The sequence below is a fragment of the Musa acuminata genome, chromosome BXJ2-6 (assembly GCF_036884655.1).
Source record: "Musa acuminata AAA Group cultivar baxijiao chromosome BXJ2-6, Cavendish_Baxijiao_AAA, whole genome shotgun sequence".
NCBI lineage: Eukaryota > Viridiplantae > Streptophyta > Magnoliopsida > Zingiberales > Musaceae > Musa > Musa acuminata.
In genome coordinates this window covers 4,749,382-4,777,169 of record NC_088343.1, presented here as the reverse complement: position 1 = coordinate 4,777,169, position 27,788 = coordinate 4,749,382, and the positions used below count along the sequence as shown (strand labels likewise).

General features: G+C 42.9%; 7 protein-coding genes across 10 annotated transcripts; 2 read left to right on the top strand and 5 right to left on the bottom strand.

Moving 5' to 3' along the window:
- Positions 1–2,849: 2,849 nt before the first annotated feature.
- LOC135613419 (uncharacterized) lies at positions 2,850–4,181 on the bottom strand. The gene has a single exon (XM_065110450.1). It carries the CDS (start codon positions 3,809–3,811, stop codon positions 3,341–3,343), a length of 471 nt encoding a protein of 156 aa, XP_064966522.1. The 5' UTR covers positions 3,812–4,181; the 3' UTR covers positions 2,850–3,340.
- A 2,048-nt stretch (positions 4,182–6,229) lies between these two features.
- On the bottom strand, positions 6,230–6,717 carry LOC103986935 (polcalcin Phl p 7). Its single transcript, XM_009405087.3, has one exon. The coding sequence runs from the start codon at positions 6,678–6,680 to the stop codon at positions 6,396–6,398; it is 285 nt and encodes a 94-aa protein (XP_009403362.3). The 5' UTR covers positions 6,681–6,717; the 3' UTR covers positions 6,230–6,395.
- A 773-nt stretch (positions 6,718–7,490) lies between these two features.
- Positions 7,491–9,358, bottom strand: LOC103988226 (protein WEAK CHLOROPLAST MOVEMENT UNDER BLUE LIGHT 1-like). The gene is made up of 3 exons (XM_009406779.3): positions 9,341–9,358; positions 9,068–9,244; positions 7,491–8,965 (listed from the first exon to the last, which is right to left on the bottom strand). The coding sequence occupies exons 1-3, from the start codon at positions 9,356–9,358 to the stop codon at positions 7,499–7,501; spliced, it is 1,662 nt and encodes a 553-aa protein (XP_009405054.2). The 3' UTR covers positions 7,491–7,498.
- On the top strand, positions 7,955–11,662 carry LOC103988225 (uncharacterized). Of its 2 annotated transcripts, none has more exons than XM_009406777.3 (2): positions 7,955–8,293; positions 9,496–11,662. In XM_009406777.3, exon 2 carries the CDS (start codon positions 10,306–10,308, stop codon positions 11,470–11,472), a length of 1,167 nt encoding a protein of 388 aa, XP_009405052.2. In that variant the 5' UTR covers positions 7,955–8,293; positions 9,496–10,305; the 3' UTR covers positions 11,473–11,662. The 2 variants fall into 2 exon arrangements, with proteins under 2 accessions (XP_009405052.2, XP_064967696.1); XM_065111624.1 differs by having other exon boundaries at positions 9,472–11,662.
- A 1,158-nt stretch (positions 11,663–12,820) lies between these two features.
- LOC135614348 (bZIP transcription factor TRAB1-like) lies at positions 12,821–16,145 on the top strand. Its single transcript, XM_065111623.1, has 4 exons — positions 12,821–14,115; positions 14,935–15,006; positions 15,579–15,608; positions 15,955–16,145. The coding sequence occupies exons 1-4, from the start codon at positions 13,036–13,038 to the stop codon at positions 16,027–16,029; spliced, it is 1,257 nt and encodes a 418-aa protein (XP_064967695.1). The 5' UTR covers positions 12,821–13,035; the 3' UTR covers positions 16,030–16,145.
- Positions 16,146–17,421: 1,276 nt separating this feature from the next.
- On the bottom strand, positions 17,422–20,157 carry LOC135614347 (cysteine-rich receptor-like protein kinase 43). 3 transcript variants are annotated; one of them, XM_065111622.1, is made up of 5 exons: positions 19,935–20,157; positions 19,712–19,851; positions 19,394–19,607; positions 18,060–18,457; positions 17,422–17,989 (listed from the first exon to the last, which is right to left on the bottom strand). In XM_065111622.1, the coding sequence occupies exons 1-5, from the start codon at positions 19,999–20,001 to the stop codon at positions 17,606–17,608; spliced, it is 1,203 nt and encodes a 400-aa protein (XP_064967694.1). In that variant the 5' UTR covers positions 20,002–20,157; the 3' UTR covers positions 17,422–17,605. The 3 variants fall into 3 exon arrangements, with proteins under 3 accessions (XP_064967694.1, XP_064967691.1, XP_064967693.1); XM_065111619.1 differs by having other exon boundaries at positions 18,060–18,466; positions 19,935–20,156; XM_065111621.1 differs by having other exon boundaries at positions 18,060–18,463; positions 19,935–20,156.
- Positions 20,158–20,761: 604 nt separating this feature from the next.
- LOC135614346 (uncharacterized) lies at positions 20,762–26,143 on the bottom strand. The gene is made up of 6 exons (XM_065111618.1): positions 25,726–26,143; positions 23,133–23,215; positions 22,904–23,023; positions 22,023–22,820; positions 21,738–21,945; positions 20,762–21,618 (listed from the first exon to the last, which is right to left on the bottom strand). Exons 1-6 carry the CDS (start codon positions 26,033–26,035, stop codon positions 21,083–21,085), a joined length of 2,055 nt encoding a protein of 684 aa, XP_064967690.1. The 5' UTR covers positions 26,036–26,143; the 3' UTR covers positions 20,762–21,082.
- Between the last annotated feature and the right edge of the window lie 1,645 nt (positions 26,144–27,788).

Here is a 27,788-nt window from a genome sequence, read left to right as displayed (position 1 = left end):
AACTCGAGCTCATATGGTAGGTAGAGCGTGGGTCAAAAAACGGGGACAAATCATCGTGTTGATGTGATTTGGTACTTCTCTCACCTTTGGGAACGAGATTTTTTTTTTCTTTTGCTAAATATAAAATATACGACATCAATATTTCCGTCATATCAGTACAACAAATATATAATATGTGGACGCAAAAAAATCGTAATTTCGTTAGAATTTATGTTTTGAGGTTTCCAAAGTAGAAATGCAATCCGTGTGAAAGCAAACCATGTGCCGATCTCGGAAGTACAGCTGTTCATAGTGCAATACACGTGAAGAGATACGGATATGATACTGATCGAAGTAGAACGCCGGTCGAGAGGAGTTGTAAGTATGTTCGGATCATGAGACTGTTGGTAGACGCAATTTACGTTATCTGATGGTTGAGAGGAATGACTGAGAGTTATGAGTGAAAATTTAGGAGCAATCAAATTCCACGATATGGGAAATAAGAATATGTTTATACACAAAGTAATCCTGTTTTTCTCGTTTCAAGTCAAGTTATTACTTTATGTTCGATTTATGCCAATGATTGGCATGCAGTTTATCTTCTTTAGTAGTTGAAATTCTAATGGCTTATTGAATTTACGATCAACATTATACATATTAGTCATATTTGTCTAACCTTATGTCATGGATCACTGTTTGAATGAGATAAGACTAAGATTAATTTATTTAGACTCTAGCACGTGTAATATATCCATCACGAAACAATAAAAACAAGAAAAAACCTAAACTTATATGTCCTTCCAAATATTAACACCATATATATATCCTTCGATATATAAAATTCAACTTAAGTACTTCTAACTATATTTGATGACAACTACTTCGAGGCATCTAATATTGATACCATCATATCAGTAAGCAATTATACCTTTATAGGTCATTAGAATTTCTCCAACTAAAGAAGATAAACTACATGCCTATATTTACAAGATTGTACGTTTCTTATGGATATGCTTAATCAAAACTTAAGAAGTACTATTGAGTTTAGAGGGATTTATGTATAATTTTACCTAGAAAATTAAATTAAATTAAATTAAATCACATGCTAAAATTATACGTGTATATTTAAAAAAAATAGTTTTGAGAAATTTTCGTAAAGTATCCCGACTTTTGTAATTTTTTATAGTGTCTGGGATTATTTTACCCTCATCTCATCTTGCATCATCGTCCTAATCTCACTATATCGCCCCTAGCTCTACAAACCCTATTCGTCATCATCAAACCTGTCCTTATCTCGATAGACCCTATCAAATCTTTCCATATGCATCTTGTCTTTGTCATTTTCACTCACTGTATAAGTGATCGTTGGCCCCCCATCACCCTAACTCCCCTCCCCTCTATCCTAGCCAGACCTACCCCTACCTTCACAGATATGATGGCCCTCCTTGAACCTAACCCTATATGCCTCACCATTATCGTTGTTGCCTATGGCACAAGTGACCAATGATGAAAGGGGCTACGGGCAAGGAATGATAAGATTGTCATAGATTCGATAGAACATAATGGAGTTAGAGTGATTGGTGTTAGTGGTCATCTATGTCATAGGTGAGAACGACAATAATGAAACATGTAGGGGCCAATCTAATAAGAGTGACGATATTAGATAGAGATGATGGTTGAGAGCGATAATATCATCATTTTAAAAAAATATTCTATGTATATTTTTGAAAGTTAAGGTATTAAACAAGAATTTTTTAAAAATATATTTTTCTACGAATTCATCACAAACACACACATATATATATATATATATAATATCATTATTAAAAAAATATTCTAAGTATATTTTTGAAAGTTAAGGTATTAAGCGAGAATTTTTTAAAAATATAATTTTTTTATGAATTCATCACACACACACACACACACACATATATATATATATATATATATATATATATATATATATATATATATATATGGTTCGCTGTTGGCTGGCTGGAAAAGTACATAACATGCGGACTTCAATTGCAAACTTTGAGGCCGAAGATAAGTACAAGCGTCGAGTTATATGGACAGTACCGCTGCTGTACGGGGAAGCGTGAAAAGTGGACGTTGTGCAGTGTGTGATTGATAATAGCTTAAGGCGGTTAAGTATTTTTCTACGTTTTCTATTTCTTTAATTAAATAATTTCGTAAATTAATCAAATATTCTATAAACTCTCAAAAGGCGTTCTGTAAATATCGTTCCTAAAGACTTGCTTGAATCACATATTTAGTTAATCGATTGTTTGGATGAATCGATCATCAAGAAACATTATGTAGAGAGAGTCTTATTTATTTGATGTGTTATGTAGTATTAATAAAGTCACAGATCTCTAAACCTCTATCTTCTATTTTTCTCGCCGTACAGAAATTAATTTTCATGCTCTCTACCGCTTAAAATCAACTTTATTTTAATTTCTCACAAGAAAAATATTTTTATTGTCGTCTTCCTCCTCTCCTGTTCCCGTGATGCAACTCTCTATCGAGAGCAACAGCAGCGAAAACAATTCAAGTCGCAGAGGCAACAGATACGTGACATAAATGAATAATGTGTCGTGGATGCATGCGAATCCATTCGAAATATATTATGACTCCATCTCTCTCCCGATCTGTGGTACTGTCCTTCCTGATCTCTCTCTCCTACCTGAACCTATGAGACAAATGTAGCACTGTTGCCGACCAAGGAGGAGCCAAACAAGATTGATGCCACATCAAAGCCATAAAAGACCCTCGTCTCCCCGGTTCACATTCATCGCACCATAAATTTGCTAGCCACAGACATTTATACAGAAGAAGAGAAGAGACAGCTCATCTGATACATACATCCCTGGCTCTAAAACAATGCATATGTTTCCTTCCACAATATACAGATTAATGAGCGAGTTAATACCATCAACAGACTTCCTTCTCACAAACACCACCCCCATAGCCTTTCCAACCGGCTTCTGCTAGGAGTGTCTATCCAACTCCACCCTAAGGAACAACAAAGCATCAGCACGAAGATGGAGAGAAAGCATTGCTACTGGCTTAAGTGAACTGTTGCCGTTGCAGCATTAAGATCAGGTTTTCCTCTAGTTTTCATAGCCCCTAAAAGAAACAAAAGAGAGATGACCAAGTCCCATCAGTGTTTGTGATCTTTGCGAGGGTATTGTACTACTAGTTAGCTGCTACTGCCAACAGTGTCTTTTGCGTCTACATGCAGCAAAACCCTAACAAGGACGAGATGACAGGAAGATAGCCTAAAAGTCTCAGGAGAGGAAGCATAGCGTGGCATATAGAAGAAGGTACATAAACAGAGCGAAGCAATGTGGTTCCTCGTTCAGAAAATATTGCCACCGACCTGCATAGACTTTCCGAGATGGTCATCCGCAGCTCCAGAAGGACCCTCGCTTTTATCGATCTTCTTCGCCGCGGAGCCACGTGGCTTCTTGAGCCCGAGAAGCTCCTTCCACTTGATGGGGCCCTTCGACGGCCGCTCCCGCTGCTGCCCGCCGCCCTCGCCGGCGGTGCGGAGCTCGTCACGGAGCGTGGTGACGCTCCTGCGGGAACCAGAAGGGCAGTTGTCCTTGAGAGGAAGAAGCCTGCCCTCGAAGAAGAGCTGGTCGGCCGCGATCATCGGGTGGCTGCCGACAGCGAACTCGAAGTTGGGGTCAGGCGGGGGACCGGGAACGCGCACGGTTGGCCTCTCCACCACAAAGTCACAAGAGAAAGAGATGCGAGGGCTTATCGGCGGAGCGGGTGGGCTGCCGCCGCCGCCGCCACAGAGGCTCGGGTAGTCCGGGTTGAACATGTCAGTGCATGCCGCCGAAGAATGACCCTGATCTGATCAGCTTCGCCTCATCCGTTCCCTCAAGAAAGAACCTGCAGGCTCTACCAAGCAATGGCTACATACAAACAAGAGAATTTGTTCGTGTGTAGGTGTGGTGTACACTGAGGGATCTGATAGTACCACTACTTTGGCTCGAGTTGATGTAGCCTCCCATTAGAGAACAGTGGAACTGAGGATTTAATAACGTAAGGCCTGTGGTTCTGCAGTGTAGATAGGTTAGAGTAGCATCTAGACATGTACTATATCTATATCTTTCACCATCTATATGGTTAAGGTGTCTGTAAGCCAGTAGTATATGGCTGTTCTCGCATTTATGTAGATGGAATTGCTGTATCACGATCGAACAGGGCGTCACCATTTTAGGGTACAGTGTATTGTCTCAGAATTCAAAAGAAATTTATTGCCAGTGGTAATGTAATGATGGAGAAACTGTGTTCCATATTGAGACTTATTAACTCACAATTTTAAATTTATTACCCTAGAAAAAACCATTTAACCTCGAAAAGGATCTGATGGGATGAGTTACTATGTACGATGATAATACCATAAGAGAAGAAGAGCGAGGGGTGGAATGGGCAGTCCGGACTGTCTCACCTACCAATAGGAAGACGAAGCCACTGTGAAAGTAGAGTAGCTTCTCGATTGACCGCATAGACCACGGCTTCAGTCCCGATTTAACCCACGACTCGGCCGAAGAGCGCAACTATTTCCTCCTGTCAGCGTCGAATTCGCGAGGTAATTTGGGATACGAAGAAGAGAGAGAAAAAGGCGTGGGGGCCACGGGCAGGGTTATTACTGTAAGCGAACAAGGTGGCGGTGGGGATTGCGTTGACCGGTCTTTGACGTGTTTGTTATTAGAAAGCTGGTGAGCTGGCGACGAGGACAGCTGGATAAGACCACGTGATGTCTCACCCGCTGTTTCCGTTAGCTCACATAGCAAGGGGGCCCACGCTGATGTCATTTTCTTTTTTTTTTTAATTTCCAAAATGGATCTGCCAACGTGGAAAGTTAGAGAGATGTGAAAAATGGGGGAGAAAATTGATTATGAATTAGACATATGATAATTTCGGAAACACGCACAAAATATACATAACAATCTTAAAATGACAGCAATACTCATCAATCGAAACTTCATTTCATAGTTGAAACAAAAGATGAAACATACATCTTCTTTTTGCTGTTGATATATTATTGATTATTTTTCATGCAAAATGACGGTTAACATGGCTGGTCAAACCTTGCTGTGCGGCAGGGTTGACGTGGCTGAACGATGCCCGTGTATTTTACTCGAGCATTTTACTGCAACTTCATGGTTGTTTATCCAGCCACATCGCCCATGCTATGGATACCAATACCACCACCTTGTTCATGATTGCATTCGACTGTGCGGTAGGCTGGAGATAGGATTTGACTATACGACTGTAGAACAGTCACCAACAAGAGATAGATTCCAAATGTTCTTACTCCTATCTAAACTGCGGAATGGTCAACTTAGTTGCTTCCTTTTTCATGGTTGCAGGCATGCACAATTGGTCTCTGGCTTTTGCTTTGTTCTCCTTATCGCAAGGCTCTCTCTCTCTCTCTCTCTCTCTCTCTCTCAATGTTATTAAATGGGTCGAGTGAGTGGATAAGGTCATGCCATGCTAGTTATGGAGGAGGGCAAGGATGGTCGATGGTCAAAGAGAAACTTTGATGGTGGGAACGGAAACAGAAGTAATTTGGTCAATATTATCTTATTTCCCAACGTTCCATTTCTGTATAATAACGTGATCAACATTTTAGTGCTTTGTGATCAATACTATAGCATTACGATATCGACACTTCAACATCATATGATTGATATATTAGTACCACATAATCAACACGTGTTTGATATTTCATAGTCATATATTTAACATGTGCTTGACACTTTAAAATCACGTAGGATGAAATTTTACCACATGATCGAATTAATCAAACCAAAACTACATCACATGATTACAATCAAGTCCAAAAAAAACATATATTAATTTAACAGTCGTGAGAGTCTACTATATCAAAAATTACTTTACACATGAAAATGATCTAATATGGCTTTACAATCTCATCACATGACAAACGTTTAAAATTAGGTGTTTCCTAAAGGATTGTCAGCCATTTCTCACGCTAAAATTGTGAAAACATATAGAATATGATCTGTCATAGCGTAATTGATTTGATTATGAAACATAGCATAAAGAGGTGATTTGTTGCAAGTGCATGTTTTTGCTTCCTTGTCGATCCACAAAGAATCAACTATATAATCTACGATTACACCTAATCAACTAGAATCGAGGATCTGATCAGAGCCTAACTTGATGTTAGATCACAGGTAGCAGCAAGAACCTCAACACCAATAGCTCACAGTGAACCCACTGCCTCCTGTACTCATAGTAGATAGAATTCATGCCAGAGAAACAAAGCTTGAGACATACAGAACAAGCTCGGTAATTAGCAATACAAAGCTTTTATGGCTCGTAGACAGCATGACGACGATAATAGATGACACTTATACTGCGACGTAGAACTAAAAGGACACAATCTTCAAACCCAAACTTTTCTGGGCGAAGTCCACCAGGTTGTCGAACTCGCCCTCGTCGATGAAGCCATTGCCGTCGGCGTCGGAGTACTTGATTCCACGTTTGCTCTTCCAGCCGCTGAAGCGGCCGCGGATGCTGCGGATGGCCCGTTTCAGCTCCTCGCGGCTTATGCGGCCGTCCCTGTCGGTGTCGAACCGCTTCAGCCACTCCTTGAACTCATCCACCGTCATGTCCCCTTCCAAGGACCTCGGGGAGGCGTTCCTGATGGCCATCGCACTGTGCTCTGTGGTAACGAACGATGCAGCAATACTCATCCAAGTTAGGGTCTTTATAAGCCAAAGCGCTTGTCACCTTGTTCCACAAGCTGGAAGACTCGCCTTTATTCCTCGAGCAAAAGAATTCCGTTTGGTTGGGTAGAATGAAGGATTCTAGCAATAGCTAGAAAAGCTATTGAAATCTACAGCGAGTGGGCATATGTTGTGTGGGTCTCGGTGATCGAGCAAGGAGAGGAATAGTATAAAGCGACGATAAGGGCTGCCACTTGATGCCTTTATTCCAATAATGAAGTCGGTCGGAAAGCTGATTCACGAAGAACAATCCACAAGATAAGTCTGAATAGTTCTTGATTTCAGATGCGATGGAATCGGCTGGCAGGAATGAGATGCTGGTGTGCATGAATCACGATAAAATATGATGTTGGATGATCTCATATCAGTAGCTAGGTGATGTTCCATGCATCATTCTCATAAAATATGATTTATATATGGATTCGTTGTCCATATTTCAGATTTATTCTGTGAAGAGCTTTCAATTTTGTATTTGTGAATTGGATCAAATTTATTCTGTGATAAGAGATTAGCATAAAAGAATTAAGAGATTGTTCTATCTCTTATTCTGAGGTCTATCCCATCCATTAAGCCAAATGAAGACGCTTGCTGTAAATAAGGCTGTGTAATTTCAATTCCTAGCGAAAAATAAACCAAGCATGAGACTAAGATTCAGCATAAAATGTCATATCAGGTGGATAACCACAAGAATAGATCAAGCTGCATGCACTTCTTTGTCGAGAATTGTAAGGACAGTTCAACTCCTATTCCTTCAGTGGTTGAACCTTTTCTCTGCTCAGAAACGAGGCCACCCGAGGGAAGAACGATCTCTTCTTTCGTCTTGAGTCGGTCTTGGAATCCATGGTTTTCGATCTTGACATTTTGTGCAGCTTGGGAACTGTCACTGGACTCCGATGAAGAACCTCTTCTGTCTCGCTTGTGAAGGTTTCCTGTTCTCCAATGCCGTCTAGATTTGGCAACTCGGAGAAGCTCCTGGTGACAGCGTTCGCTCCTCTCTCTTGTTCTTGCTTACCTCTCCATGCGCTTACCTTCTCTGCTGCAACTCTTAATGTTTCCTCGACTGTTCTTCTACCATCATCGAGCTCCTCGGCTTCGTCAGCTTTCATTCTAAGCTTGAAGTACTCCTCGATTGATAGAGTTACTCGATCGCTTGCTTGTTCACTCTCTTCCATTGCTTTGGCTGCCGAGTAAGCTAATTTCTCCACTGCTTTAGCTGCCTTGATCTCGCTAACCGTGGCGTTTAATCTTTCATCCATCTTAGTAGCTTCCGCTTTGTCTTGTTCTGCTATTTCCTTGGCCTTCCTTAGCTCCTTTCGTGCCATTTGAGCTTCTAATTTAGCTTGCTTCGCTTCCTTGGCTGCTTGTTCTAACGTCTTCAGCTCCACCGTCTTTTCCTCTACCTTCTTCTCCATTATGTTGAGTTCAGCTGCGAGAGATGAGGCCGATGAAGATGCGATACCTTCCCTCTGTTTCATGGTGGTGAGGGATGTTCTCTCCATTTCTACCTCGGACTTGAGCGAAGAAACTGCAGCTCTCAGGTGATTGATTTCACTGGTAGCTCTCTCAATGTTAGTCCTCACTTCCTCAAGTTCCTTTGTATATGTACAGTCCTTTACCAACTGACTTAGTTTTGCTTCCATGTGCGAAGCTCTTTCAACTCTCAGACTACAAAGTGATGCAGAAGCTTGTTCGAACTTTGACTTGAGATCATTTGTCAGCATGAGCTGCTCGTTCAGCTGTTGCAATTCGTCTTCAGCTTGCTTCAGCTCCCTTTCCCAGTTTGATTTGTCCTGCTCCAAGGCCAAGGCTGCACCATCTTCATGCAATTCCTTGGTCCCGATGAGTTCCAAGGTTAAGTCCTCTACAGTCTTCTCAATCTCCTCGGATGCAGAGGCAAGATCTTGATCTTTCCTTGCTGCAACATGTTCTCTTTCCATTGATTCCAGCTCTAGTTGTTCTGAGTCCACCCCTGCAACAACAGTTGTGTTCCTTTCTCTGTTGATCTCACCGAGTTCATCTTCTTGATTTGCTTGTGCCTCCTGGGATTCTGCCTTCTCCAGCCTTACGTTCAGCTCCTCCATTAATCTCTTTGCGTGATCTAACTCCTTCAGCACATGTTCTTTGGTAACTTCTGCAGCTTCACATTGTTGTCTGTACTTTGTAATTTCTTCTCGTATCTTCTCGAGTTCAAGTTGGATATGCTTCTGCCTCTACATATATATCACATCAATGAAAAATCAAACTAATAGAAAATGATTTGACTTGAATGATCAGAGTTTAGTGGAAAACTATATATAGGAAAATAAATATACCTCTATGGTTAAGATTGTTTGAGCTTCTCCATCAACGATTCCTCCAAACTTACTTATGGCATCCTTCACAGACTCAAAGGGTGCAGCAGTGTCGATATGCCCTCGATCTATGTCATATTTTCCTATACTCTCTGACAGTTTTGATATCTTCGGTGAAGAGTCATTTATTTTAAGTGCCTCCAATGATGAAATTAATATAATAAATCAATCCAGAATGTGTAAAAAGGATTTGCAATTATTAATGGAAAATATAATATAATAAATTGAATTTACCTCTTCAGACACAGCCATTTACTGAAGATGATCACTGCATTCATAAAGAAAATATAAGCCAAAATGAATTTATTCTATTTAGAACTGCTAAACCATGCAAAATTCTCTCATAAAGGAAAATGTTTCTGCAGGCTGACACTAACAAGAACATGCAGGGAAGTGAGATGAAGGTAAAGACGGAAAACTTACATGAACTTTCTCCCTCCTCTCTCTTTTAATCCAATGTGCATGGTGAGGAGAGTTCAAATAGGAGGGAGAAGAGGTGGAAGACCACTTTTTCCAAAACTCTCACTGCCTTTGGACCATCAATATTTTGGTCTCTCTGCTGGCTTGTAAGCCTGTCTTTTCCTTTAATACAATGATCTTGATGAGTTCGATTGTCCATATCCTTTTAATGGGTTGATGATGACTCTGCCACCTCACAGCACTTCATTGACACCTTGTTTAATAGTTTGTATGGGTCAAAATATTGAGAAGGGATCATAAATGTGAGTATATTTGAATTAGTTTATTATCTGTATTGCTGTTATAGGACTCATTTGAATGGTGGAACATCTCTCTTTATCCTACATAGAATGATCTCTATGGTCAATGGCTTAAAATAAATAGGTACTCCAAATGGTGCAATGCAATTTCTCTGTATTATTTTCACATTTTAGGCTGAGTAAAGTATTCCTTATAATTACAATAAGAAAAGATAAGCTTTTTCTTTTAATCGCTTAACTATGTTACAAATCGATGCATATGTGAAATGAATTGAACACTGTAAATGCTGGGAAGGTAGTGCACACTGCAGTGAAGCAACTCTTTCGAGGTCCCCAAGTCCCTTCCCACTCGGTCTCTACTGTTCTCTTCCTCCCTCTCCCAATAAGTTGGCCTCCGTAGCTCCCACGGCGAAGAGGAGTTGTAGCCTTCTGCCATCTCCAAACCATAAGCCCCCCCATTATCTGCGCACTTCTGCTTCCATGGTGGACGTCGACCGCCACATGGCGGCCCTGACACCCGCCCACGCCGCCGGCCTCCGCCGCCTCTCCTCCCGCGCTGCCGCTGCTCCCTCCTCCTCCTCCCGTCGCCGCGGCCTCCACTCCCACCGCCCCCTCGCCGAGGATGTCCTCTCCCACCTCCGCGCGTCTTCCGTCCCCCTCGGCCCGGGACTCTCCGAGCCCGAGCTCGCCCGTCTTGAGGCCGAGCTCTCCCTCTCCTTCCCCCCGGACCTCCGCGCCCTCCTCGCCCTCGCCCTCCCCTCCGCTCCCGGCTTCCCGGACTGGCGCGCCCCCCGCCCCGGTCGCCTCCTACGCCTCCCCCTCGCCGCCGCCGCCCTTCAGGTCGCCCATGGCGCTCTCTGGCCCCGCTCCTGGGGGCCTCGCCCCGCCGAGCCCGTGCGTGCCCTCCGCTGCGCCCGCGCCGCCCTGCGCCGTGCTCCCTTGCTTCTTCCGCTCTTCCGTCGCTGCTACCTCCCCTGTTACCCCTGCCTTGCTGGGAACCCCATCTTCTACGTGGACGACACCCGCGTCTTCTCCTGCGCCCTCGACCTGGCCGACTTCTTCCAGCGCCATTTCGCGGCCCTTCAGGCCTTTCCCCGGAGCCTCGACGCCACCGCCGGATTCAGCCCCCGCCGAATAGACTTCTGGAGCGAAGCCGCCTTCGACAGCCACTGCCGAAACTCCTATTCATCGTCGTCGTCGTCGTCCTTGTGCACCTCCTCTTCATCCGCTCCCGAGACGCCTTCCTCGTCCTCGTCATCACCGCCGCTGGACCGGGAGCGGTTCGTGGAGATCCCGACGCCAAGACTGACCTGGTTCACGAGCTACCTGGACCGGCTCGGCTCGGTCCTGAGGCAAGGCGGGTGGGGGGAATCGGACATCAGTGAGATGGTCTACATGTCGTCTACGGGGGCCTTCAACGGCTACCAGGACGCCGCGGTCGACGCGGAGGCGGTTCTCGATGCGCTGCTCGTGAAGGTGGACGTCTGCTCCGACTCGCTACTTAGAGCTGGCTGGGGCTCCGACGAGTTCCCCGACGCGCTGGGCCTCGACCTCGGGCCGCGAAGAGGGACGGAACGCCACCCACCGGTGAAGGTACCGCCGGCGATTGCTCTTAAAATCGAGAAGCTCGCCGAGGCGGTGCGCTGAGCCGTATAACGAGTTGAGAATAGAGCACATTGCATGGTAAAGTGTATGTATATATATATATATATATATACGGATATCGGTAATGTATGTGAGGTCGTAAGTTTTACGCAAGCAAATGCTTGATGTTATGACCAAATGTTTAATATTGAAGTCAAGACTACCATTGTGAACCCTTCCAACCTTGATTTTTATGCAGATCGACTAGTATCCGAATCCACATCAATCTTTGAACAAGTGTTTGAGTTTCTCCTTATCACATCAAACTTCTTAGATACATTCATCCGAATCAAATCGGATTACTTTAAATATCATCGATATTTTTTGTACTATTACAAATGCGATCATATAAGCGTCTGTGAGTTTTCGCGTTCCCTGATATCGAGATAGCGGCGCGCAGACGTCGTTTCCCCACCTTGTCGTGCACGGAGCCTCAGCTGCTGCTGCTGCTTCCCTCTGGTTCATCTGCGTTCTTGGGGCCACAGCTTTATGGTCGAGGTGGATGAAGGATTACTGGTGTTTGGATTTGTCAGTTCAGGGACAGACGCAATGGCGCAGCCAGTTTGGCAAGTGCAGGAGATTCATTGTTCAGTACAAGCTTTCTGGTCGGATGGTCTGCCTTTATTCTATAATGTTTGGCCGTCAGAAGTTGCTCCCCGGCAACCGACTCATCTGAGCCATGTCGGGTTCGACATCATCGGGCAAGCAAAGAGGAGCCTTTGACTGAGACATGACAGAAAGTTCTCATGTCAAGCCATCAATGAGAATGTGAGACCTCCTTGGTTTCTGTCATTCTCTCCAATGATCCAGCAACAGCTCCTGCTTCATCCGGACTAGACCCTGACGCACATCCGGCAATGTCTGTGTTTACTTGTGCAAAGCTCTTCGGTCAATCGTACTTTCAATCTGGTGAAGTGTAGTAACACTCGCAATGAACCCCGAGGTACTTCGATTCAACAATATGGATCCATCCATGAATGCTTGCTTACAATTCCCCACAAGATCTCCATCCAAGGGTGAGGGAAGCAGACACCGAAGCCGCTAGTGGGCCGCATTCGTGCTGTCCGCGTGCACAACCTCACCTGTCCGGGCCGCGAAAGCGACGGCGGGAGCGGCACCCTGAGGCGAATCCTCATGCGGCGCGTGGCCCTCGTCCGCTGCTTCCCCCTCGGAGTGAGCCACGTCGCGAGCGGCCACCTCTTTTTCTAATGCGCCGCCCCAACCTCCCTCGTCTCTCCCGCCCTCCCGCGTTCCGACACCTGGGCCTCCCTCCAAGCTGCCATCACCAAGCAAATACGAGAAGAGAGACGCGTGCCTCTCTTCTCATCCTTCCTCTCCTCGTCTCCGTCATCTAACCCACGTTCATAAGAAATCTAGTGTTTTTACTAATTTTGGAAAGAAGAATTACATGGGGATATAGATATAGTTGTTTATGATGTCAACTTTTGTAAGATATGTTAATTTTTGTAAGATATATTTGTTTGAGATGATGATTCTTCGATGCTATGCTAATTTATGTAAGATATATTTGTTTAAGATAAATTATGTGAGATATGGTAGTGGGAAATGTTGTCACTGCTGTTTGGTTGCAAGCAGGTTTTGAGTGTTTGTTTGTGGAATCCAACTGAGTGTCATGATTGGATTACATTTTTCGGAGGTCGAAGGAAAGAGATGAATCTCGAGAATTTTGGAGGTGGCAGAGGTGCCGATAGAGAGGCGCCGCCGCTGGCACGGCAGGGGTCCATCTACTCGCTCACGTTCGACGAGTTGCAGACCACGCTCGGTGGGCTGGGGAGGGACTTCGGGTCGATGAACATGGACGAGCTGCTCAAGAACGTGTGGACCGCGGAGGAGACCTACGCCATGACCACGGCCTTCGGTGAGGGCCGCGGCGGCACAGCAGCTGGCCCTGGCCTCCAGCAGCAGGGCTTGCTCACCCTGCCTAGGACCCTCAGCCAGAAGACGGTCGACGAGGTCTGGCGGGACCTCGCCGGCGGCTCCACCGCCTCCTACGTTCAGGGAATCGCCGGCGGCGGCGCTGACGTCCCGCAGCAGACCAGTCTAGGAGAGATGACCCTCGAGGAGTTCTTGGTGAAAGCCGGGGTGGTGCGGGAGGACTCGACTCCGTCGCCAGCACTTCCAAGGCCGGCCGGCAACAGAAGCAGTAGCACCAATGTGTTGTTTGACGATATGCCGACGATAAACAACGCCACCGGGCTTGCTCTTGGATTCGAGCATCGAAGTAATACGAACACAATCAACGCTTGCATCCCTCGTAGTTCAGCTGCCGATCTGGGGATGATGGTCACCGTGGCGAGACCTTACGCGGCTCCGATTCCTGTGCGAAGCAGAGGACTTGTTAGCTTCGATGATGCTGAAATGACCGATGGGTTGATGACAGGGATAATTGGCCCAGACAGAGCTAGAGTTGCAGCAGTGACCGGGTCGCCGGGGAATCATCTCTCTCCCGACATACTCGAGAAAGCCAACAGGGATCTGTCTTCGGTGCCGAAGGTTCCATACATGTTTAGTGGCGGGATGAGGGGAAGGAAGCGCAGTGGGAGCGTGGAGAAAGTTATAGAGAGGAGACAGAGGCGGATGATCAAGAACAGGGAGTCAGCTGCTAGATCGCGTGCCCGGAAACAGGTACCTTTCCTAGTTTATGCTTTGCTTGAATTCTTTGCATAATTGCACATTAATAGAACAATACTATGCATTTTGGATTTGGTGTTCTACTTGTGAGTGCTAGTTTAAGATTTAGCCTGGCCAAGTTTCTCTTAGTTTGTTGCATGAGATGTGAGACTGTTCTTTGGTAAGAAATTTGTTCCTCAGCTTTTCGAGTTTTGAGCTACAAAATTTGTTGTTTAGGTTGCAAGAAATTTAGGATCCTGAATCGATCGTGACATGATAATGAAACCAATACGATATACGAACACGGTTCATGTTGTTAATGTTCGGTGTCAAAAAGTTTTCTGAACATTATTATTCAGACGAAAGATGGAAGGCTTGATTGATCTTTGGCCACCATGTGGCATATATAGATGCATTTTATTCCTGGAAGGCAAGTATGTTCTTGATCAACATGCTTGCGGACAACTAACCGATGCTGGAAGGACAAGTATCAGAACAATGTAGATCTAGGCAAGCAAAGTCGTAATTGAGCTTTAGCCTGATGCTGAGCATTTATCTTTCTGTGAATGAGATTACATATTTCAATCCTACATTGATGATTCATAAATTATTTGGCATGATATTTCCTTTAGTATTTTATGGTGGTAATCTATAGAACAATTAAGCTGTTACTCCCAACGACAAACAATAATGCTTGTAATCATTGGCTATGTTCCTAATTCCAGTTTCTTTTTGTCATTTGAATGGAGAACAAGGGCTTTTGTCGGTTTCTCTTTTTTAAAGGACATTGTGTAGATACTGAGTGGATACTCTTTTTTTACTGATTTGAGTTAGGCTTATACCATGGAGCTGGAGGCTGAAGTAGAAAAACTCAAAGAGCAAAATCAAGAATTGCAAGAAAAGCAGGTTTTTCTAGTTGTAATGCTTATATTTACATGTCCGATTCATGATAACATGATTTAATTTTTCATCAAGTCATTGAAATCTGTCTATAAAAATAGATGTCCATCAGTTTCTTCCTTTCTATGACCGCAATTCTTGCATCACTGTCCGAAATTTTCAGTAACATTGTCATCGTCTTTTCCACTTGGATGTTTATAATGATGAAGTCGCAGCTTGTATGTGACTATCAGAGATAGGAGGCTGCAAGTTGGGGATCAAAGTGAGAGTGGTAGCCTTTAAGTTAAATTGGAAATCCTGATTTCATACTTCTGCCTGGAAAGGCCTATAAGTTAGTTGAATGATGTCACTAACACTATGATATTTTCGTTACATAATAAGAGAATGGACATATTTGTTGAGGAAAAAAAACACCTTCCGGTTTCGTTTGTTTCATCGATATTCATGAACACTTATCACTATGCCACAGCATGTAAATATGAAAGTTATGATATTAGAAAGCCATACTATACACAGTTATATACGACACTATGTGCAAACATGAGAGTAACATCGGTGACACTGTTCAATGTTTGCAGGCAGAGATGATGGAGATGCAGAAGAATCAGGTAACTCTTTCTTTCTAAAACGATCGTTCATTTATAATTTTTCCTTCTATTTAAAGATGTTGCAATAATCTTGCTGTTCTCGACTTAGAATTTCAAGATATGCTTTTTATTTTCAACGCGGATCAAAATAGCGCCGAAGTAGACCTCTCATAATCTTTAATGTTCTTTCAAACTTCAAGCCCTAATCAAAACATGCCAAAATAATCCAACAGACCAAAAGTCATTAATTAATTGTCAAATTTCTTTAATATATCAACTTTGTTGTGCAAATATATTTATCTAATCGGAATATTGATATACTCTATATAAGATGAATGTACTTAAGGTTTAAATTTCGTTCTAACAGGACTTGCAGATGATCAGTCAGCTGCATGGAACAAAGAAACATCTCTTGAGGAGGACACAAACAGGTCCATGGTAAAGCAGAGGTCTTGACGATGATAGCTGAACCAGGACATCTCAAAGTTTTGCTGGAATGATAGTCGCATAATATATATATATATATATATATATATATATATATATATATAAGGGAATTGCATCATTTGCTGTAGAAGTAGCTACTGATCCATCTGGGTTGCTCCAGTGATAGTGATCTTGTTCTTGTTTGTTTGTCGTGGATGGCCTTTTTCCTACGCTATCGATTAGTCCCCTCGATGCTCAAGATCGACTTTTTCCACACAGCGGCATCCATTGTAGGGTGACTGCCATTTGGATTCAGGTGTTGGAATACTGTCAGCTAAGATGAGCTTAATAGGATTTTGATGTTTAGTCATGCAGTTTCCATTGCTGAGGCATATATTATAGCTAGATGGAGTTCTTGATATCACTCCCTGTTTTGTATGAATGGTTTGATTTGGTTTCTGGCTTGAACATTTCCAAGTCTTTTGGAGATCACCTTTTCTTTACTTTCATGAGTGGCTTTTGGAATGGCCTCGGATGCTTCATCCGATATAATCCGAGAAACTGCGTCTCCATGCAACATCATAGTCCTGTTTGCTTGTTTCATGTATTCTTGCTGTTCATCTTATCCTCCTTCCAGCCTTCTCTTTCTATTTCTCCAACTTTTTTCTTTTAAGGTAAGTGACATAGACAGATTTTAATCTCCGGATCTTACGATAAATTATTAATTTTTTTTATCAAGCGAATCGATTTATCTCGAGTATTTTATTATTTATGCTCAACAAATTTATCATAAACTATTTCTTCAACAAATTTTTTTTTAAGGGTAACTGACGGAAGATAGAATTCGATCCTAGGAACTTACATTAAACTATTAAAATACTTTCCAATTATGTTAGCTGATATCTTCAATTTAATTTAATAATTTATTATTTATACTTATTAAGATATTTTAAATTAATTTAATATTTTATTATTTATACTTGTTAAGAAAAAATATTGTTGATGTTCTTATCAGCTCGATATAGTCTTGATATGTATATATAGAGTCATCCGAGGTGAAAAACGTGCATAAAAATCAAAGTCGAAAGAGGTTTCCCTTATCGGTTCCTTCGACGTTCAAATTAGTCTCGAGGGCAATTTCTGTGGGTCTATATTCTCAATTTGGACGCCTCTCTATCTAAAGTTGAGAGTGTGTTTTTATACATAATCTTAGAGAGATCAAATATTCCCATAAAAATTTTACAAGAGATGCAATTTATAACCACCCCGAGCTGTCATTTGAACTCCTATCCGCACAAACAAGCGTATGGCAGGTCGTCTGAGCTTTTTCCTCCCATGGATCTTATGTGACGCTTGCGTGACGGGTGATGAATAGTTAATTATGTATTTCCTATCTATGCTCAACTAATTTATCTCAAAACCAACATTTCTCTGCATTAAAGATTTCCTACTTCCAGAAAGCTCGTCCAAGAGACCAAGTGTTCCTAAAAGAATTTACACACAACAAAAGGAACAACGTATAATAAAACGAAACTAATACCTGCTCGTTTTATACAAAATAACGAAGAGAGTGCGAACAACACAATCTATTGTCACGTAGGATTAGGATGTTGCTCCTGATGCGACTCGTGATGCATAGTGAGGGTGGTCGAGGTGGTTGCCGTCGTGGCAGCGGTGGAGGCGGAGTTGATAGTCGAGGAGGACTCGCCGGCTGAATAGTGGGAGCCGCGGGTTCCGTAGGATCTTCTTCGGTATCTGGATCCAGGAATGCCAGGCCTGGTCGGCTCCTCGAGCACGCTCGGCTGCTTGGATAAGATGATCACCACGCGCTTCATGTCCGGCCGAAGCTTGGGGTCAGACTGTGTGCAGAGGAGGCCGATCTGAACGCACATCGCGACTTGCTCTGCGTCGGCCGTGGACGCCACAGCAGGATCCAGCAGCTCCAGCCTCTGGCCCTTCTTGTAGAGCTTCCAAGCCTGAGAAGAAGCCATTCGAATCAACATGTCATCCGACAATATATAGGTATGGAGGAGGAAGGGGTCATACCCATTCCAGAAGGCTGTTGGCCTCAGGGTCGGGGAGGGGGCTGAATGCGGAATTCTTCCGGCCTGATATGAGCTCGAGAACCAAGACGCCGAAGCTGAACACGTCGGCCTTGGTGGAGAGGGAGCCGTGCATGACATACTCCGGCGCCATGTAGCCATTGGTACCGGCGACGCGGGTGTTGACGTGGGTCTGGTCCTCGGGGAAGAGCCGCGCCATGCCGAAGTCGGCGATCTTGGGGACCCACCGGTTGTCGAGCAGGATGTTGCTGGCCTTGATGTCACGGTGTATGATGGCGGTGTGCGCGCCCTCGTGCAGGTAGAGCAGCCCCCGCGCCACCCCGACGATCACCTGGTACCTCCGCTTCCAGTCCAGCTGCATCTGGCTCCCATTACCCTCGGCTTCTCCTTCTCAACAAAGAAATTGCAGTAAACGTCAGCTACCAATCACAATTCACATGTTCCATGCATAAAATTAAGAGGAAATAATTACAGTGGTTCTCCAGATATGCTCAACCAGATGATGCAAAATCCAGCTCAGCCTGTTGTCAGCGGTAGACTAGTCAAAGTTATTGACTTTGCCTTTCATCGATGCCTACATTGACCGCATGGGGTGAAACCAATCATACACGTCTAAAAGCACCTTTTGGGTGGTCTTATTAGTTGACCACCATTACACAATTAAGGTGAGACTACCGGATACGGATCCTAACAAGATGACATTGCGTCGGTTTCCTTCTTGCGTGCTCTCTGTCTAAACGAGGAAGCATCGATGGTGACTTATGCACGGAATGCAACGTGTCTTGCTGATCAACAAATGCTGACTTATGTTGATCAGCATTTGTTGATCAGCAAGACACGTTACACACGGGCTTCGCGGTCTGATTTGATGGGACTACTATTTGGCCGTGGAAAATTTGAACTCACCCCATTCTCAAGAAACCATTTCCATGCGAAGAAAGTGACGTACAAGCCGTGACTCGAGTGATTCACATGTGATGATTTGGGTCGAAGGACCATGTAATGTCAGGCAGTGGGACTCCTAAATGATGCATCGTAGTCATTAAAGAATCACCGCGTCGTCGTTTTCGACGCGTTTCCTGCAATCTGAATGAATGCTCAGAGATGCATGTCAGATGAACACAAGCTGCAAAACGAGACGCGCTTCGAGTCACGACTAGGTCACCGGGTGACCGAGGTGGCGCACATGCACCCCCGTGGGTCTACAGTGCGCGATGACACCATTCGGTCGTCGTGACTTTCGTCGGCCATTGAATAGTGCGTTGAGTTACTACGGGGGTGCGGTGCGGGAGGAGGAAGAAGGGGGTGAGTGCTTACCGGAGAAGAGGAGCTTGTCGAGGCTCTCGTTGGGGATGTACTCGTAGACGAGGAGCTTGTCGTCGTCGTGGGCGCAATAGCCGTAGAGGTTCACCACGTTCTTGTGCTGCACCCGCGACAGCAGCATCGCCTCGTTCTCGAACTCCCGCGCCCCCTGCCGCGAACCCCGCCCCAGGCGCTTCACCGCCACGTCCCGCCCATCCTCCAACCGTCCCTGCAATATCGATCACGCTACTCATCAATCGACATACGCCACTTCTCCCTCCGCTAAATTCAAAGCCCTAATTCATCGTCGTTAATCGATTGCGCACACTTTACCTTGAAGACGGGACCGAATCCCCCTTCGCCGAGCTTCTGCTTGGGGTTGAAGTTGCGGGTGGCCGCAACCAGCATCTCGTAGCGGAACACCTTGTGCTCCGTGGCCGCGATCGCCTCCAAGTCATCCTCCCCCTTCTCCTCTGCAGACACCATAACAAATGGATTGGAGCCGGAAAACAAACCTCAAAGACTCAAAGGCCAGGAAGAAGAGAAAAAGACCTACCTTTGTTGCGGCCGCCGATGAAGGGCTTGATGAGGCTCTCCAAGAATTTCTTAGGTCTCGTCGCCATCAGCGACGACCAATCGAAGAAAGGAAAGAGTCGGCGAACAGCAATCCGATCCGATGCGAGGTGGCTTTGGGATTGCGGGGCGAGGAAGGCGGTGAGCTAATCACCCACCGATCGTAATTGACACTTGATTTTTCGTCCTTTTAGACCACCAGAAATTGACGAAGGGCCGCCAGCACCAATTAATAGACGACTTGGGAAATTCGAACCCGTTTCGCTTACCTTTTCCGGTGCCTGTCGGGTCCCGCATATGTGACATTGCAACATGGTCGGTGGGTATAATAAGTCGCTCGTCAGTGCGTCTTGTGGGTCCCGAGACGAGCCCAAGGAGTCACCACAGGGGTAAATTGTGGGCTCCCGAGACGGAACGATAAGCACTTGATGTCAAATTGGTGATGTGCTTCAAATCTCGCGGTCAACAGTCTCGTAGTAGTCCGAAGTCAACGAAAATAAGAACAGTGACGAGGGTGATGAACTGATAACTCAACCAGACGGATGAATCTCCAACCATCAGCTAACCAGTTTTTGAAGCACAAAACAGTCGGGACTAATTATAATATGTTGTTCTGCCAACCAAAGCAAGCACCTTATATACACCAGAGCTGCGGGAAACGGCAGATGACGAGAATTAGCAATAGACTAATTATGTGCAGCTACTTGCAATCACAACCTGACAATACCATCAGTAGCACTGCAATCTATCCTGGTTAAAGATTTGGTGTACTGTCTATGCACAGTAAAAACTTACCGACAGAGATGAAAGTAACAACATAAAGTAGTCATTTCTTTCACTTAAATAAGAAATACAACGGTTAGTGTTCAAAGGCAAGACTGGGATTGAGATGGGACGTCATTCGAAATGAATGATGGGCAAAATTTGGGTTAGGATACATTAGAGGTCAATGCTTCAGTTCTTGCATATCCTCCTCATCCTTGAACAGAAACACAAACGTAGAAAGTGTCAGGCTGAGGGCTTTATTCAGTGAGGAGAGCATGGGGATGCATGAAAACCGCATCCCGCCATGGCTGCCGTAATCCTCAGATAAAGCAACATCCAACGTGGGGAATGTACAATCACCAGGCTTTACTGGGACATCACGAGGCTGGAGATCGCCATTGGCGTATTGAACAGAGGGTCACCACCGATCTTGCAGTTCTCGTGATCAACAGTCAATGATTTGGGTAGCACAAAGCCCCCACAGGCATTGGACTCCGCCGCATCTTGACTGCCACCGCTGCTAGCTTCACAGTGTTGTTTCTTGTGAGAAGAACCATCTTCTGTTTGCTCCCTTCTTCGTTTTCTCTTCCATCTGAGCTTATTGAAATGGGAGTCTTTGGTAAGGTCCAGTATGCCTGCCTCCCCATCGCTCGATGAATCTCCACTTGGAATGTTCTCATCTTGTACCATGTCAGCTGGTAAGCTGCTGCCATTAGTTTCTTCCGTGTATTGCTCTTTGGTGAATTGTTCAGAATCAGATAAATCCTTCGTATTGATCATCGTGTCTGAGAACAGTGAATCTGCAATATCCATCCTTTCTTCTAATCTGTTCCATTTGTTATTGATCCAATCATGAGACTGCCTCAACTCACCTTGACAGAAAACCGAGGTGCGATTTTCTCCTGCACAATCAGAGTTAGCAATACATGACATTAGTAGCATAGAAGTATTCTATCAGGATGAAATATCTAATTTTGGAATGCATTTGGCATAACTTGTATAACATGAGTAGTAACAATACCTGGAAAGTACACATGCATTTGCCCTTCAAAATCTTTATGAATAACAATTCCTTCCCACCAGCCATCATGCCACCATGCATCCACAATAGCACCAACATCAAAGTTGTATGTCTTGCCTCTCTGAGGAGGGTGCGGACGAACAATGGTCCTTTCACAGCGAATGCCAAGCTCATCAGGTGCTGCAACCCTGGATAGCGATACCCACTCCTGCCAAAAAAAAAGGTCTGAGCATAGATACAGATGTGATAGAGAGGCAACTTAAAAGTAATGTTTCCAGTAATTACCTCCGTATTACCACCATCTTCAGGATCTAGTATATCTTGGTAACGGACCTTTACCATATCCTGATGCCTTTTGATAATCACACATTGGAACCAGCAACCCCTTATTCCACTGTCCTGTGAAAGCACTTCAACATGGCAACCAGGATATAATTGTTGCTGAAGTTTTTGCTTAAATAACTTTTTTCTTATCAAAGCAGATCCAGAAAGGGTGCTTGTGACATTCTTTCCAGTTTTTCTGCTAACAGCAGAACCTCTAGATTGCATATCCATTATAGTGGTTTCCGCAACTTGGATATCCCGATCATGCAACTGGTGATTCCTCCTGGAATCACCTAGGGAAACATCACTTTTTTCTGCAGATAAAACAGAACCACCACGGGTAATCTTCAGCCTCAACTTAACGGGAGATGTGAACATGGACCGAAGTAATTGCTGGCTCCAGTAGCCTTGGAGTTGGGTGATATCAAATGGCTTTACATCATCATTATCAATCTGCCTGCGGCACATATAAGGTCTCCAGTTGGTGTGTCTTGCCTCGTTCTGAAACTGCTCAAAATGCTGAGAACTGAGAACTGAAGCCAATCCATCAATGCACTCAACACTGAAATCTTGAAGACAAAGTGAAAAGAAAATCTCTCTGTCATTAGTGTCGGGAGGCAAAACAATACCAACTTCATCAACTTCGTGAAACCACCGTACCACAACCATATTGTTAGCTCGCAAGTCCTCATATAAATCTTCCACATAAGCAACAAGACTCTTCTTCTCTTCAGCCATTACAATGACAAAATCATGGACCTACGCAGGAAAAGAAAAGCATTCATAATCAAGGACCTGCCAATAACATTGGTAGCAAAGAAAATTTTGGAAATAGTGCTTACTGAAATTGTGGTTCCGTTCTTGCAGAAGGATCGATAATGCTTTTTCCTTTTACGGCAGATCCATGAGGCACCTAGCCATGAAAACTCTTTAGATGGATGTGCTGTTTTTCTTGAAGGAAGCTGAATGAACATGAGCATTGAAGTTAATAAAAAAATATTTTTCTGTTATAGAAGAGTATCATATTGCAACTAATTTTTAAAAGACATCCAATTATACTGTTTTTGGTACCTTGGAATTTGGGAGATCGGTTTCAGAATCTTCACAATCCGGAAATCCATCAACTGCCAGAGGAGACTCGGTGGCATTGGCATCTGGATATACAAGCATGTTAGCTATTCAAACATTCGATTGAACAAATTCCAGACTTACAACTTGAATAGAGAAAGCAAGCCACAAAATGTGAGAAAATTAAAAAAGGGTAACAACATGTTTCAACTAGATAGAGACTTAAGTAAATGAAAATCAGAAGGAAAACTACTATTATATCCCAATCAAGAAAAACAAACAGGATTGTTAAGGTTACAAAACAGAGGCCAACAGAAATAACTAGAAATTATGATCAACATATAAATTAGAGTTCCCCTATGATTCATTAGTTGCCAAATATGCAACACAAGGCTCCTAAACAACTACATTTAACCATCAATAAAACATTTGAAGTTACTGAAGTTTCAACATAAGACAACAACCAAACAAAAATCAGTGCATACACTATAATCCTAGAACACATGGATGTTTTTCACATGGTAAAGTAGATGTAGAAATCTGGCCTAATTCAAAATGTTTCTCTCATAAATAAATCAATTTGTTTCACTTCGACCAATGTTAAGACTAAAGAAAAGATCTAAAGAAACAAGGTATAATATAAAAGAGAAATATGACAGAAAAGAGAAATAGCAACATGGTATTTTTCTATTTCAGTTCTCACAATGGAGATCTGAAATAGAAAAGAGAAATAATCAGCCATGCAACTGATTCAGATATGAAAGTTTTAACTATATCAAAGGGTAAAAATGAAAAATTAAATAAATACAATATTCAGAAAGTTTTGGCAGAAACATCCAAAAAAATCTTATTAATATGGATGAACGACGAGAAATCATAGATAATTTAAAGAGAAACTAGCATACTGTGATCTAAAAAGGCAAAAGTGATTCAGATATGAAAGTTTTAACTATATCAAAGGGTAAAAATGAAAAATTAAATAAATACAATATTCAGAAAGTTTTGGCAGAAACATCCAAAAAAATCTTATTAATATGGATGAACGACGAGAAATCATAGATAATTTAAAGAGAAACTAGCACACTGTGATCTAAAAAGGCAAAAGCATAAGCACAAAAGATTAGTGTGGCATGACAGAATCCACAGTCCAACTAGAAGAATTTAGACACACCACAGATCAATAAATTGAGGAAGAAAATAACATGAAACTGGTAAATATATCTCAGTTATGAGGAGGAGTCACAAAAGAAAAGAATTACAACATCCTTCAATAAACTTCAAAGACAAAAGAGTTGAACCATGCAGGATTGGAAACAAGGAAGAAAGCAATAACCACAGGCCAAATCAAGCACCACTAGATTTGTTCTAGAAAAATGGAGAGAAAGGACAAATAAAACGAACAAGAGAAAGTAATTACAAAAGATAAAAAGAAAAATAAAGTAATCCAGATCTAAAAGAACAAGTTCAATGAAAAAAGGGAAAAACAATGCTATAAATGTGTATACATAACAACAAGAACACAAACTGAACACGTGCAACAGTCTGCATATTTTTAGATCAAATCGATGCATATATTTGAAAAAAAATAAGGCAACAAAAACACATTAAACCCAACCAAATAGATTCTTAAGTTACTCTATCTTTAAAAAAAAAGATGGGTGAAAAATCCTAAACACTGTAAATTTCACCAAACAATACTAAAAGACATCAAGACATCCAGAGGAATTCTTGTTGAAAACTTCATTATTTTTCCGTGAGTTCTTGTTATATTTCTTATTATTCTATCTCAGCATGCCAACAAAAAGGGTATAACTGGAGATCAAGAAAGAATCATATAACTCTACCGCGCAAGAAATGATCTACCAAAGAAAGATACAAGGAGAAACGAAGATCCTCTCCAAAAAAAACACATCGATAGATAAAAACAATCTAATACTGCAAAGTTTTATTCCACAATTTCGAAACACAAATCCAGGAGAAAAAAATGTTTTTGATCTTTCTTTGTTCCTGTTTCTCAGCTGAATATAATTCTACTATTCACGGATAAACATTTGCACACACAACACCTCAAAAAGAACACAAGAGATAATTCACAATCCAAACAAACCAGAAACGAGCAGTCATAAGGATGCACCTTTGGCAAGAATCCCATTAGAAACCAAATATATCCATCCCTACAATCAATTGTTACAAATTTGTTGAAAAGGATTGGCACATAAGATAAGGAAAAGAACACCAATTCCAACGAACACATCAATTGCAGAAATAAATCAAATACTGCTGCAAAAGTTCAAGCATAAAAGAAAGCACCGGTGTCCATCAAATACAGAAAAAACGTATTAAGAAAGGAAACATGAGAAAACCCGCAGGCTAACGCTCAAACAAACCAAATCATCAAACAAAGTGCCCACGAGGAGCGACCTTTCAATCAATTCCCATCACGAACCAAACAGATTCACCACACAAACCATTTTACAGGCCATAAAAACCAACTCGCTTCTTTAAAAAAAGTGTGTTTTCAATTTTCAACGTTTCTTCACATATTCCTTATCAAATCCGACGATTTCAAATAGCAAATCGGAACCTTCAAGCGCACCTGAAACGAAAGAAGAGAGCCAGTCGATGACCTCCCTCCTCGAGCGCCACTTAAACGAGAACAACGCCTGCAGCGAGTGCGGTGACGACGAGGGCGAGGAAGGCAGGACGTGAGGCCTAGCCATGAGCAATCTAACGAACTGATTTGGAACGGCGTAGGACATATGCCGCACGCTCTTCTCGCGGCCCACCACCGCCAGATCCGCCCCGCCGCCGGCGCCCTTGAGGTAGTAGTGCACCACCCGGCGACCCCTGTCGTTGGATACCACCACCTCCTGCCACCCCACGTAAGGACCCTTCGATCTCTCCATCGCCGGCAGGAACAAAGCCGAAACCTTAGCCCTATTCCTAACCCTAGAAATCGCGCCTCTCCCTCTTCGCCGCCGTCTCTCTCTCTCCTCTTCGGGAAACCAAATCAAGAGGTCAATTTAATATGCCGTTTCGTTCCTTTATATAATAAGATAGCAATAAGGAGGGCTGTAGGCGATGGGGTTATCGAAATCAACGGCCGAGATCTCGTGCACGGCGCTTATGCCGGCGAGACCAGCTCGAAGGAACGGGGATTGTGGAAATGGGTTCACTGATCTGCCCCTCTATTCCAATGTAACTACGGAATCGCCATTCCACCGAGATCCGGTGTCAGATGTCAATCGTGATACACGAGAATAGCTGTGTTGTCAAACAACGATTGGCCACTAGCGCGTTGATTACGCCAAAAGCCACGTTCCCGTTCCACAGCAGCGTTGGGATGGATCGGTTTGTGGATGGATGACTTGAAGCGTGGAGCAGCTGATCCCCACCCACTGCCCGTCCTTTTCTTTGCTTCCACGGTATCCTTCGGCTCGCATCAGCACAACTTGGGTCAGTTTCGGTTCACTTCGGCCGGCTTGGGCCGATGCGATCAACTTGGCAAGAGTTAGGATCCAATACAATCGTCCCTACAATAGGTTCACGATCGACACGTCTAATACTTTGTGATCTTTTAATAGGAGTAGGCCACTTTTCAAATATTGGATCGGTCAGACCGGTCTACTTTGAATAAATTAATCTCATTTAGATTATTTTTCAGACATTTCAAATGATAATTTCTCTTCGAATAAGTAATTGATGTCATTGTCTGAACTCATATGCATAAGATTATCTCATATATTTTGGATGTGAAAAGAACGAGCTTATAAGATGTTATTTATATGAAGATCAGATATTTTTTGATCCGATTTATTTGACGCTTCAATTAGTAACTAAAGATATACGAGTACGTATATAAGTTTTCATAAAGGTGATCTCCCATCGAACGTAAATGAGTATAATATTATATGAAATATTATACAATAAGATAATATATAATTACATCCAATAATCATTATTTGATATTTCGTTCATACGGATGACACGAGTGTAACTCATGATCGTTTATTTTGAACCATTACCGATATAAAAAGACGAGTGCTTGATGACCTCCGTTTTCTTCTTCCACCCTTAACATCACATGATAGTCAAGTGTCGAATAAATATCAACTATAAATACATTATCTATCAATTTATATTAATATAATATATAAGATTCTAACTATTAATGAATTAATATTATATTAGAAAAAAAATAGTATGATATAATCAATAATGTGTATAAACCAAATGTATTGGTGTATAAACCAAGATTACAATGGTAAGATTGTTTCATGTAAATGATCCAATATTAGTTATTGATGCGTTGGAAATGATGTTGCATCCACGTCGTGCCTACATGTCATTTGTCATATGATCATCCTCTTCATACGGTATTCGTATAGCATAGTTAGAGCACATAAATAATTGTATGCTTGTGGTTGTCACAACTTCAATGAGGCAATTAATTGTATCTTCTCTAACGAGAAGCATTTGGCACATGAAATATAATATGCGAGTAGATTTAGATATATTGGAGCAACAAGCCATATAATTTGACTTGTTCTCATCTTCAATCCCATGTCGACGAAGCTTGACATATTTATTTTGTATTTTTTTTTATTTTAGATTGACGATTCAAAACTGCATTTTATGAATTATAAAGATATTAACTGA

What these genes read in the sequence shown, in the direction of transcription:
- LOC135614346 (XM_065111618.1), bottom strand. Translation starts at nt 26,035, where the DNA reads ATGGAGAGATCGAAGGGTCCTTACGTGGGGTGGCAGGAGGTGGTGGTA. An exon ending in CCGATCTCCCAAATTCCAAG is followed by an intron (nt 23,024 to 23,132) that starts GTACCAAAAACA and finishes ATGTTCATTCAG; the next exon opens with CTTCCTTCAAGAAAAACAGC. An exon ending in AGAACGGAACCACAATTTCA is followed by an intron (nt 22,821 to 22,903) that starts GTAAGCACTATT and finishes TTTCCTGCGTAG; the next exon opens with GTCCATGATTTTGTCATTGT.
- LOC103986935 (XM_009405087.3), bottom strand. Translation starts at nt 6,680, where the DNA reads ATGGCCATCAGGAACGCCTCCCCGAGGTCCTTGGAAGGGGACATGACG.
- LOC103988226 (XM_009406779.3), bottom strand. An exon ending in AAACAATCTTAACCATAGAG is followed by an intron (nt 8,966 to 9,067) that starts GTATATTTATTT and finishes ATATATATGTAG; the next exon opens with AGGCAGAAGCATATCCAACT.
- LOC103988225 (XM_009406777.3), top strand. Translation starts at nt 10,306, where the DNA reads ATGGTGGACGTCGACCGCCACATGGCGGCCCTGACACCCGCCCACGCC.
- LOC135614347 (XM_065111619.1), bottom strand. Translation starts at nt 20,001, where the DNA reads ATGGCGACGAGACCTAAGAAATTCTTGGAGAGCCTCATCAAGCCCTTC. An exon ending in CATCGGCGGCCGCAACAAAG is followed by an intron (nt 19,852 to 19,934) that starts GTAGGTCTTTTT and finishes TGGTGTCTGCAG; the next exon opens with AGGAGAAGGGGGAGGATGAC. An exon ending in CGACAAGCTCCTCTTCTCCG is followed by an intron (nt 18,467 to 19,393) that starts GTAAGCACTCAC and finishes TTCTTTGTTGAG; the next exon opens with AAGGAGAAGCCGAGGGTAAT.
- LOC135613419 (XM_065110450.1), bottom strand. Translation starts at nt 3,811, where the DNA reads ATGTTCAACCCGGACTACCCGAGCCTCTGTGGCGGCGGCGGCGGCAGC.
- LOC135614348 (XM_065111623.1), top strand. Translation starts at nt 13,036, where the DNA reads ATGTTGTCACTGCTGTTTGGTTGCAAGCAGGTTTTGAGTGTTTGTTTG. An exon ending in AAGAATTGCAAGAAAAGCAG is followed by an intron (nt 15,007 to 15,578) that starts GTTTTTCTAGTT and finishes CAATGTTTGCAG; the next exon opens with GCAGAGATGATGGAGATGCA. An exon ending in TGGAGATGCAGAAGAATCAG is followed by an intron (nt 15,609 to 15,954) that starts GTAACTCTTTCT and finishes TCGTTCTAACAG; the next exon opens with GACTTGCAGATGATCAGTCA.